General features: G+C 43.2%; 1 protein-coding gene across 1 annotated transcript; it reads right to left on the bottom strand.

Moving 5' to 3' along the window:
• Positions 1-11,327: 11,327 nt before the first annotated feature.
• Positions 11,328-11,969, bottom strand: LOC148700184 (uncharacterized). The gene has a single exon (XM_088710127.2). The coding sequence runs from the start codon at positions 11,967-11,969 to the stop codon at positions 11,328-11,330; it is 642 nt and encodes a 213-aa protein (XP_088566253.2).
• Positions 11,970-12,823: the final 854 nt, after the last annotated feature.

Here is a 12,823-nt window from a genome sequence, read left to right as displayed (position 1 = left end):
ATGAATTACATGATGCTTTCTTAGAACTCATGGAAGAACATAAGAAAGTAATTAATAGAAATAGAGCTCTAAAAGAAGAAAATCAATCTCTTATTAAAGATAAAATAAAATTGTCTAATAACTATGAAACGTTAAGTAGGAAATTTGAAAATGAAACCAAAAATCTAATTGCTGAAAATATTAAGTTAAAAGAAGATGCTGAAAAGTATAAATCCTTGGTAGATAAATTTACTCTTAGCTCTACTAAATTGAATTTGATACTTGATAGTCAAAGAGCTGTATATAATAAGGCTGGTTTAGGTTATAGAACAAATACAAAACAAAAACTCTTAAAGAATATTTTTGTGAAAGCTAAAAATGAAAATGTTACTTGTTATTGTTGCAATAAGATAGGACATAGAGCATATGAGTGTAACTTTAGAAAATCTAGTCAAAGCAAATCAAGTAATAAACAAAAGGTTAAGAAAGTTTGGGTTCCAAAAGGAACATGGAGTACTAACCCTAAAGGACCCAACTTAGTTTGGGTACCTAAAGTTTCATCTTGATCTTGATTGCAGGTGTGTCTTACAGCTGATAAAATGGAAAAACGATGGTATCTTGATAGTGGCTGTTCAAGACACATGACCGGTGACGAAGATCAGTTTGTCACTTTGGAACCAAAGAAAGGTGGAGTAGTTACCTATGGAGACAATGGTAAAGGTCATATCATTGGAAAGGGTAAAATTTTCATTGCTCCATCTATTTTTATAGAAAATGTTTTATTGGTTAAAGGTTTGAAACATAATCTTCTTAGTATAAGTCAATTTTGTGATAAAGGATTTAAAGTTACATTTGAAGCATCTGTATGCATTATCACAAATCCTAAGGATAATAGCATTGTACTTGTAGGACAAAGGCAAAGAAACATTTATTTAGTAGATCTTCATGAATTAGGTAAGAAAAATGGTTTATGTTTAATGACTAATGAAGAAAAGAAGAATGAAACTAGTTGGCTTTGGCATAGAAGACTAGGACATGCTAGTATGGAATTAATATCAAAACTAGTTAAGAAGGAATTAATAAAGGATGTGCCAAAATTGATTTTTGAAAAAGACAAAATATGTGGACCATGTTCATTAGGAAAACAAACTAGATCATCCTTTAAATCGAAGAATGTAGTATCAACAACTAGACCATTTGAACTCATACATATGGATTTATTCGGACCTACTAGAACTACAAGTCTAGGAGGAAAGAAATATGGACTAGTTAGTGTTGATGATTTTTCAAGGTATACATGGGTTTCATTTTTGGCACATAAAAATGAAGCATTTTCAGAATTCTTGAAATTATATAATAAAATAATAAATGAAAAGAAATTCACATTGGTAGCAATTCGAAGTGATCATGGCACGGAATTTGAAAATCAACACTTCGAGGAATTCTGCACTAATAACGGAATATCACATCAATTTTCAGCACCTAGAACGCCTCAACAAAATGGGGTTGTTGAAAGGAAAAATAGGACATTGGCAGAAATGGCACGCACAATATTGTGTGAGTCAAATCTTCCAAAGTACTTTTGGGCTGAAGCTATAAACACCTCTTGCCATATTTTAAATCGAGTTTTAATACGACCTATAACTAAGAAAACTCTTTATGAACTTTGGAAGAATAAGAAACCAACTGCAAAATATTTTAAAGTGTTTGGTTGTAGATGTTTTATCTTAAATAATGGCAAGGAGGACTTAAGTAAATTTGATGCCAAGTCAGATGAAGGTATCTTCTTAGGATACTCCACATCTAGCAAGGCATACAGAGTATTCAACAAAAGAACCTTAGTAGTGGAAGAGTCGGTAAATATCATATTTGATGAGTCTGATAGTGAGTCTGCTAGGAAAGAAAACTCTATTGATGATGATACAGGAATTATCGACTTTGAGAAGTTAAAAATTGATGACGCACCAAATCAAGATAAAGGAGAGGATTGCGTGCCACCACAACCCCAAGACGTGCCAAAAGAATGGAGGTATGTACATGGACATCCCCAAGACTTAATTATTGGTGATCCATCTCAAGGGGTAAGAACTCGATCCTCTCTTAGAAATTTAAATGATTATCTTGCTTTTGTTTCACAATTAGAACCTAAAACATATGAAGAAGCTGAAAAAGACACTAACTGGATAAATGCCATGCAAGAGGAATTAAATCAATTTAAAAGAAGTAATGTATGGACATTAACTGAAAGACCAAAGCATAATTCAGTAATTGGAACAAAATGGGTATTTAGAAATAAATTAGATGAAAATGGAGTAGTTACAAGAAATAAGGCTAGACTCGTAGCTAAGGGATATAATCAGGAAGAAGGAATAGATTATGATGAGACATTTGCTCCTGTAGCTAGATTAGAAGCTATTAGATTACTTCTAGCATTTGCTTGTTTTATGGACTTTAAGTTATATCAAATAGATGTGAAGAGTGCATTCTTAAATGGCATTATTGAGGAGGAAGTATATGTAGAACAACCTCCAGGATTTGAAAATCATGAATTGCCAAATCATGTGTTTAAATTACATAAGGCATTATATGGTTTAAAGCAAGCACCTAGGGCTTGGTATGATAGGCTAAGTAAATTTCTGATTGATAATGATTTCTGTAGAGGAAATGTAGATAAAACTCTATTTCTCAAGAAAAAGGACAAAAATCTATTAGTGGTACAAATATATGTAGATGACATAATCTTTGGTGCCACTAACGATACTCTATGCAAAGAATTTGCTAACTTAATGCATGGAGAATTTGAGATGAGTTTGATGGGAGAACTAAGTTTCTTTTTAGGATTACAAATCAAACAAACCAAAGAAGGGATTTTCATTCATCAAACTAAGTATACAAGGGAAATATTGAAGAAGTTTGGTAATGAAAATCATAAGGGAATTGGCACTCCAATGAATCCCACTAGTAAGCTAGACAAAGATGAAAAAGGGAAAAGTGTGGATATTAAGCTCTATAGAGGACTAATTGGATCCTTGCTCTACCTTACGGCTAGTAGACCCGACATTGTTTTTAGTGTAGGGATATGTGCTAGATATCAATCGGATCCTAAGGAGTCACATTTAAGTGCAGTTAAGAGGATCCTTAGATATTTAAGAGGAACCACCACCATTGGATTATGGTACTCGAGAGACTCATGTCTAGATTTGCTTGCATACTCAGATGCAGATTTTGCCGGATGCAAATTAGATAGAAAGAGCACAAGTGGCACATGCCAATTCTTAGGAAACAATTTAGTATCATGGTTTAGTAAAAAGCAGAATTCAGTAGCACTATTCACAGCCGAAGCTGAATACATAGCTGCTGGTAGTTGCTGTGCTCAAGTATTATGGCTCAAGCAACAACTAGAGGATTATGGAGTTAAACTAGATAATATTCCTATCAAGTGTGATAATACGAGTGCTATCAATCTCACTAAAAACCCAGTTCAGCACTCTAAGGCCAAACACATAGAAATAAGGTACCATTTCATTAGGGATCATGTGCAAAATGGAAATGTATGCATTGAGCATATATGCACGGAAAAACAATTGGCCGATATATTCACAAAACCACTGAGTGAAGATAGATTCTGTATGCTCAGAAGGGAATTAGGTATATGTGATCCTTTTATTGAATGAATATGGAAGGAAGTTAGTAGTCTCATGATACATTCCTCTAACTTCAAAAATCCCATGAAACATGAGTCAAACTTGTTATCTATAGATTCCTTACTCATGTATCATTGTTCCATAAAGAGCTTATAAGAATTGGAAGCAAGAAAAACTTTTTAGAAGCAAAAAGGAAGAGAAAACAAATTTCTGCACTTGGGTCGACCCAACCCAGAACATGGGTCGACCCAACGTTGAGTCGACCCAAGAAAATTCTTGAGTCGACCCAACGTCGGGACCCCACTGTTAAAAGGGGGCCCGAGAGCACATCTAGGGCACTGTTTGCCCTTTGTCTTCTTCCAAAAAGCTTGGTCCCCACTCTCCAATCTCCACCAAACTCCTCCAAACAGTAGATTTCTTTAAGATCTTGGAGAAATGGGTCCCAAACGAGCCGTAGCCAAAAGATCCGGAAGAGTGAGCCGAGTTCAACAAGAGGAAAGGCGCCCTACCGAGCCTTCTCCCGTGTCTCCACCACGTGAGGCACGTGCGGAGGTCCCTCCTCCTCCTTCCCCCTCAGTGCTTCTTGCAAGATTTGCGGGGAGGCCGGTTACTACCGGAAGAAGCACAGGGTATCATTGCCTTATGGCATGATACTTACACTGATCCTTCTTCCGGAAGATCCTTGCCTTATGGCTGCTTATCACCTTTCTCATTCGGAGTTTTTCAACCAAGAAGGATTTCGAATTTGGGAATGGATCCAAAGACAAGGATGGGAGTATCTTTGCTCCCTTGATGTGGTGATATACCCCGGATTAGTCCAAGAGTTCTACGCCTTCCTCAAAACTGGTATGGGAGGGCTTGTTTCAGATGTTAGAGGTGTTCGGATCCGGGTATCCGAGGAGAGCTTGAGTGAGCTACTACACCTACCTTGCACAGGAGCTACTCCGGAAAGATCAGATAACAAGATGAGAGCTCTTCAGCTGATCATGGAAAATGAGAACTTCGATTTCTCTCAGAAGGTAATAGCTAGTTCTCTTTCCGCCGAGATGAGGTTGTTGCTAAATATGATAAATAGAATTCTATTTCCGAAGACCGGTAGATTTGATCTCATCTCAGAGCGAGATCTTGCAGTTATGGAGTGCATGATTAGAGGGATTCCCCTAAATCTTCCGGCCATGATATTGAAGCAAATGAGAAAGGTGATAAGCAGCAACAGGGTATCATTGCCTTATGGCATGATACTTACACTGATCTTCCGTCAGCATGGATTACCTCTCGAGGAGGAAGCATTCAAGAATCTGCACCCCACAGACACGTACACTGCACGGTCACTCATACGCATGGGTTATGAGAAAGTGAACGGGCAGTGGATACATACTGGTGCAGGCATTCAGGGTGAGGCACCAGAGGGAGAGGCACCAGAGGGTGAGGATGAGGAGCCTATGGATCATCCTACTGCACCCTCAGAGGCTGGACCATCGTCATCTGCTCCTCCGACAGATACGGATGACTTCTGGAGCAGGATGACAGAGCTCATGACAGCTCAGGCGAGGACTATTACTGACGGGCTCACGAGCCGATTGGACGCCCGCTTGGATGTCATGTCTGCTGATATCAGTGATCTGAGGCAGCAGATTGGAGCACTCAGGAGAGAGAGAGAGACACATGGACCTTCTGTGCCACAGGCTGCTGAGTCAGAGATATCGGCACAGAGTCATCCAGCTCGACGTGCTCCACGCCAGACCCAGTCTCACCAGGCTCGACCTCCCCTCGCTACTTATGCTAGGCGGATGAGGACTAGATCCCAGCCATTAGATTCTCCCTAGGCTGATCTTAGCATCTATATTTAGAGCCTAGGCTAGAAATCTAGTTCTCAAATGTATCTTGCCTTTTCTTATATGTATCTTGCTTTTTTTCCTTATGTATCTTGCTTTTCCGTCATATCTTTAATTCTTGATTGAGGAACATTGTACTTATTTTGGGAATTAATGTATGAAAAATGTTCCTATTTTGATCAATGAAGTCTAAAGCTTTTTCGTTATTGCATCTTTTCCCATATCTATGTTTTTGATGATGACAAAAAGGGGGAGAAGAGAAGAGGAAAGAGTATATAAAAGAAGTTATGAAGGAAAGGGTAGTATATAAAGGGAGAAGAGGAAACAGTATATAAAGGAGTATATAAAGGAGAAGAGAAGGAAGAGTATAAAGGGGGAGACGAAAAGATAAAGTATTCACTCTAAGAAAAGAAAGAGTATTTCATTTATGAGAAAGAGTGAGTAAAGAAGTTATGAAAAGAAAAGAGAAATAAATGGGCTAAACAAATTGAAAATCATATAAGAAAGATTATATATCTAAGGGGGAGCAAGTTGTAACAATGAAATTGACTAAATCAAAAATTTCCATCAAAATTCAGAATTTGGCACATATAAATTCAGAATTTGGCACGCACCTCTCGCACCCCGATACATAAGCTGAAACTCACATTTTATCTCAAATTTTTGAAGTTTCATTGCTAATGAATTATAAATGAAAGGGGGAGCAATTCAAAAAGTCAAATTGGCAACATTTGAATGATATAGGGGGAGATTTCACTTATATATATGAAAAGCTGAAATTCTGAAATTCAATCCCTTTCATAAACTGGTTCTAAAGACAAGTATCAATAGGCTTATACTCTTTATTTTGTAATCATCAAAAAGGGGGAGATTGAGGATGATAGTGTTATTTTGATGATTAACAAGTTATTATTTAAAGCATGCTATAAGTTAAATTGATACTTCATTTATAAGGTTATTACTCTCAGTACATATGCTTAAATTGAAAACATATATATGGTCTTGTTCATTTGAATGGATCTAACCTTGAGAATGCAGCAAAGTGTGAATTGAGTCGACCCATAGGTTGATTGGGACGACCCCGGCACTTAAAGGAATCATCTGGCACACTCCTGCAAAAAACAGCACAAATGAACAGTGAGTTGGGTCGACCCAAGGTAAGCATGAGTCGACCCAACCTCCAAAGAACCTCAAAATGCCAAGGAAAAATGCTCTCTGGAGTTACTGAGAGGGTCGACCCACACAGTGGTTGAGTCGACCCAAGCTTGAGTCGACCCAAACCCTGAGAGGGTCGACCCAAAGGCAAGACAGAAAGACAGACAGAAATCGGTTCTCTGGAATTACTGAGAGGGTCGACCCAAGAAGAAGTTGAGTCGACCCAAGTAAACTTTGAGTCGACCCAAACTCTGAGAGGGTCGACCCAAATTGAAGACAGAAAGACAGACAAAAATTGATCTTCTGGGAATACTGAGAGGGTCGACCCAAGAAGAAGTTGAGTCGACCCAAGCAGACTTTGAGTCGACCCAAAGAATGGTTGGGTCGACCCAACTGAAGGAAGTTTGAAATTCATGTTTCTGTGTTCTCTGAGAGGGTCGACCCAAGGAATGTTTGAGTCGACCCAAGGTCAAGTTGGGTCGACCCAAGGACAGGATGAGCCGACCCAACCACGGGCTGAACAGTAACGGCTAGTTCTGCAGATGTACTTTTTGTCCTTTCCAAGGCTTGTAACGGCTAGTTTTTCAAATCTGACGGATGGGGCTTGACCAAAGAAGGTGGGAGGCTATTTAAAGGGCACTATTCATCAGAGAGAAATATCTTTTGAGAGGTTTATCAAAGAATACACAAGAATACTAAAGAGCCCTAATCTCCTTCATCAAGAAGCTTCATCCAAGAATCAAAGGAAAGGATTGAGCACATTCAAAGAGGCATCAAGAGCTCCTTCCCCCATTGAAGAGTGAAGCTTCCTTGACAAAGAAGAGCAAAGCAACTTCAAAGCGATAACTTCCTTCTAAACTCTTCTTTGTTGTTCATATTGTCTTATATGCTCATTTAGGAGTTAAATCTTTTATTTTCATTTGCTTAAACACTTTGTAAAGGTTCGTTGGTTAGCCCGCAAAACCAACAAAGGTTTTTGGTGAACCCGTAAAACCAAAGTTGTATAGGTTCGTTGGTGAACCCGCAAAACCAACAAGGTTCTTGGTGAGCCCGCAAAACCAAGTGTATAGGTTCGTTGGTGAGCCCGTAAAACCAACTAGGTTTTTGGATTGTGAGCCCGGAAAACAATCCAACTGTAATCCGTGTGATTATAGTGAAATCCCAAGGGTACGCTTGGGGAGTGGACGTAGGTGCTAAGGAGAGCACCGAACCACTATATATTGTGGTGTTTGTATTGTGCTTGTGTCTCTATTTTCACTTGCTTTACCTTCTATTATTGCATTAGCTTAACTCACTCAAATAGCTTAAGAAAGCATCCACCACACTTAATTAAGAAAGTTTTTAAAAGCACCAAAAGTTTAAAAGAAACCAATTCACCCCCCCCTCTTGGATTGTCACCTTGGGCAACAGGCACCCAGCTTGGAATTTCGTCACCATCGTGTGAGCAAATAGTCATCAGCAAATAGTAGGTATGACATCTAAGTAGATGCCGACCTCGGACTATACGCCTCCAGGGACTGGGTCTCCATAAAATGCTAGAGAGCTCTGGACAACACGTTCGAACATAAGATTTAGAGCAGTGAAGATAGTGGACACCCATGCTGCAACCCTACCGAGGACTCAAAAAAGTTTGTAGGTGTACTGTTGACCAATATGGCGAAGGAGGAAGAACTAACACACCCTATTATCCAGCCAATCCAATCTTCATAAAATTCATAACTCACCAACAAGTACTGCAAAAAATCCTAGCACATTTTGTCATAGGCCCTCTCCATGTCCAACTTGATTTCCATAAGGCTCCTCTGGCTTAGGGCTTTTTGGAGGTCATGCATAAACTCCTAGGCAATGAGAATATTGTTGGAGATGCACCGACCTCCAACGAAGGCTCCCTGCTTCGGGCTGATGAGTCTCGATAAGATGCATCTCAATCTGGCCACTAGTACCTTTGTTGTGACCTTTATATAAGGTGGTGCACAGATTGATAGGCCGGTAGTGGCATGGCTTTGTGGCATCCTATCTCTTTGGGATTAGATGACAAACGTCCTCTTCCAGTCTGCCGACATCACAACTGTGCTAAAGAACTACTGAATGGTCTCAACCACATCTCGTCTAATAACTAGCCAGTACCTCCTGAAGAAAATAGGGGGGAAGCTATCTAGCCCCAAGGCCTTATCCTCAGCTAGAGACCAAAAAGTCTCCTGGATCTCCTCAGTAGTGATCAGTCTAGTCAGCGCTGCATTCTCCTCCTCTAAGACCCTGGTCAATTGGGGCTGCACAACCTACGGGCTCCCACTCCCCACCTGATATGTCCATCTAGTATGAAAAATATGCTTAAAAATCGACCTGATGGCATCTAGGTCCTTTGTAATTTGACCATCAGCTCCCCAGCGACTCTGATCCTGTTCCTCTACCTTCGGATGATCGTCGACTAATGGAATAACTTGGTGTTCCGGTCTTCCTCCTTGATCCATTGTATTCTGGACTTCTGCTTCCATAGGACCTGCTGCCGAAGAGGAGAATCATGCAGAGATAGCTGGCTCCTAAGCTCCCCCATCTCCCCTTCAGTCAATCCCCCCTCTGCTCCTCTTTGGACTGTAGCTCAGCTATGACCTCCTCAACCTTCTCCATCTTCCTAAAGATATTTCCCACCCCTCTCGATTCCACTGCTGCAGCCTTTGCTTGGTAATCTCCAGCTTATGGGACACCTTATACATAGCTTCCCCCCGCACTAGCAGCCTCCATGCCTCCTGAACAATCTCCCATGATCTGGGGTATGATAACTAAAACTTCTCAAATTTAAACGAACAACAATAAGGAGCTAGGGCTAAAGTACTCACCAGTATTGGGCAATGGTCCAAATCAATGCGAGGGAGATGGCTCACCTAGTAGTCTGGAAAGCACTGGATCCAACTCGCCATGGCAAAACCTCTATCAAGCCTCTCCCAAACTCTAACATTCTCCTGTCGGTTGTTGCACCATGTGAATCTTGGACCGACAAAACTAAGGTTAATCAAGCCATTCCTGACAATGAAGTTTTGGAAATCTCTGATCTCCCTTTTATTAGTGAAGGTCTTTTCTCCCATTTTTTCCAGCGAGTTATCTATAACATTGAAATCCCCCGCCCCATCAAGGGTTGCCCTTGCTATGATAGCTTCATGACTTCCTCCCACAACACCCTCCTCTCTTTGAATTCCGTGCTGGCATACATAGTTGCTAGGACCCACGACACCCCATCACCCTCCAAAATCACCATAACTATCCATATCTCGTAGACATTGAACACATCTAGATTATAGTCTTCTTTCCTCCATGCGGCAATGATGCCGCCTGACAAACCTCGAGATTCTACAGCATAAGATCCCTACCCCCTCGGCAAGGACCTCCTATCCCGTTGCAAACTCCGCCTAGATAGCTAAATCTCAAAAAGGATGCAAACCTCTGAGCTGTGAAGTTATACCAACCTCCGAAAAGTTGAGGCGAAGGATGGCTTCCTAGCTCCTTGGCAATTCCATAGTAGTATTCTCATTCTTCTATTCCGAGATTGCAGCCCTCCTCCTTGGGCCCTACCCTCATCCTGCCAATTGACTTTCTCTCCCCCACATTGGCCTCCCTTGACTACAACAACACCCTTCTTAGATGTTGGAAGACCCACTCATGCTTGAACTAGTGTCCCCCTTCACTGTGGCACCCGCTTCGGCTCCAAGCATGCCAACCATGCCAAGAGTCCCTGCCTCCACCTTTTCTAGATTCCGGGGCAGCCATTCTTCCAAACTTGGTCCAAGCACTCCCCAATGATCTTGCTACCTATCTTCTTCTCTCCTGGTGGACTCATCTCTACCTTAGTCACTAAAATCGTCATGGTCGTTGTCGGAGGGAAGCCAGGGAGCCCATCACCAGACCTCAGCTCTTTTGCCTTGCCATCACCAACCGCACAAGGGGGCTGTGATGCTGACCTGGGCAACGGGGATGGGGAGGAGCTCCCACCTGTATCCGTTCGCATCCCCTCCTTGGCTCCGAATCCCATGCAATCCCCATCTGATCCGGAAGCCATCCTCCTCTAGATCGAGCTTCGAACCCCAGTCACAGAAGCTGAAGACGAGGCCTGGTCCATACCTGTCTTCTCCTTGTGGGCATCCAAATTGGCATGGCCCAAGCCTTTGCCTAGCCCAGACAACAACTCAAAACTCCACCCTCGGCGGCCCAAACGAGCTGGTTTCCTAAGGTGCGCCGCGCCTGGGCCAGGCCCGTGAATGTCCAGCCCAAGCTCCATCTTCCTCAGCCTAGGAGCCAAGCCCAACTTAGGCAAGCTTTGGGCTCTCTTCAGCAGGCCCGGGCTGGAGCACCCCGCTAGCCTGAAGGTGTTGGTCCATCCCCTGTTCATGCCATCTACCAAGCCTCCTAAATGGACTTGGGCCGCAGACTCACCCGACCCCGTGTTCACCCCGACAACTCGCCCAGGTCCACTCGCCACTACCCATATCGCTCCTAGACTACCCCCCACGGCTGCAGTTGCCGGCGATTTCCAGCGGGCGACTTTCGTTGGCTTCTGCCACCCCTCTAGGTCCTGTGGTGAAGTCGGTAGAGCCATCTTAGCCTCGTCTGGATTCTTCTCAGCCTTCTCAGGTGCCTGCCCTGCTGACTTACTAGCCAGCTCCTCAACCTTAATCCTTGCCTTGCCCCACATCGTAGCTGGCTTCGTCTTTGGCACGCGGATTCAGTTAGTGGTCAACCATGGGCCGAAGACATGGCAGCCGCCATCCCTGACGTCCAAAGCACCTAGCCCCCCCCCCACCTCAGCCCCCTCGCCTGGATCCAATGAAGCCGACCAACACTCCCCCTCTTCATCGAGGCCACAACTGCAGTATATTGTCAGCAGGCTTTCATAAACAAAAACATGACAGAATTTGTCGCTCAAGCCTCTGATAAACATGCTCGGCCGAAGAAGAAGACTTGCATCCACCTCTACCTTGACCCTTGTGTATCCCATCCTCCAACGTTCCTCGGTGAATCTGTCCACCACAATTGGTCTACCGCCCGCCGCTGCCACCTTCATGATCGAGTCCTTCTCCCAGAACTCCAATGGTAACCCGAGGAGCCGAACCCAAACCATAAACTTGTTGACCTTTTTCACCCCAAGGATGATGTTGGCTTGCCAATGCTCCATGGCCAAGAGCTGGCCAGCAACCAGCCATGGCCCATTTGCGATCGCCGCCTCCCGATCCTCCTCCCTCTTTAACCATATGACAAGGTGGTCCTCAGCCATTGGGAAAGCCTCGACCTCATAGTCGAGCTTCCCTTTCGAGCTCAACTCCCGACCAACCCATTTTGCAGGGATTCTTCTACCTAGACTCCCCATAATCACCATCATAGAGCTCCAACTTCGCCTCACCTTCTCCAGTCTCTCTAGCGAAACTTCCAGCACTCCGGTGAAGTATCTCTAGATGACCTCCAGTTTTGCTGCCGAGATCTTGTGGCTGGTCTATACTATCTGCCGCAATGGATCTTTGGCCACCTTCCCCCATGACAGAGTAGTCCTAGCCTCCCTCGGCATAGAGCTGACCTAGCCACCCCTTGGAGGCTTGGCTGCCTCCTTCTTCTTCCCGGCCCTACCGTCACCCATCTGCGGTTCACCAGACATTTGAGAAAATTTTCCACCCATCAGAGGCCACCAAAAATCCTATTAAGAGTGGGACTAGAAACCCTCAATTCAAGGGAAAAGGAAAGAGAAGAAAAGAGAGAGATAGAGAGAGAAGAGGAGAGAGGGAGAGGGAGGGGGGAGAGAGAGAGAGGCCAAAGCTTCCTTTGGTATGGCGGTGCATAATAGGGGCTCTGACCTTTAATTCTTTTTTAAAAAAATTTTAAGTGAAGGTTGGCAGTCGGAGGAGACATGGTTTGCTGTCAACTTCATTTAAAAAAATTCAAAGGAGGGACCGAAGCTCCAGTTTCATTTGGAAATAGAGGCTCTACCCCTATTACACAGCACTTGAAAAGAGGGAGCTCAAAAGCCCTCTCATCCTCTCTCTCTCACCCCTCCCTCTCCTTCTGTCTGCCTCTCTCTCTCTTTCTCTCCCTCCTACCCTCCTCTCTCTCTCTTTCTTTCTTTCATTATGCTGCTGCAGCTGGAGGAGATGGAGCTTGAAATCCCTCTCCCTCTCCCTCTCTTAGCCTCTCTCCCCCCTTTCCTCTCCTTCCCTCCCTCCATCTCTCTCT

The sequence above is a fragment of the Phoenix dactylifera genome, chromosome 13 (genome assembly GCF_051530095.1).
Source record: "Phoenix dactylifera cultivar Ajwa chromosome 13, Ajwa_hap1_PhDact_Kaust_v1.1, whole genome shotgun sequence".
In the NCBI taxonomy this organism is placed as follows: Eukaryota; Viridiplantae; Streptophyta; class Magnoliopsida; order Arecales; family Arecaceae; genus Phoenix; species Phoenix dactylifera.
This window is presented reverse-complemented; position numbering and strand designations above follow the sequence as displayed.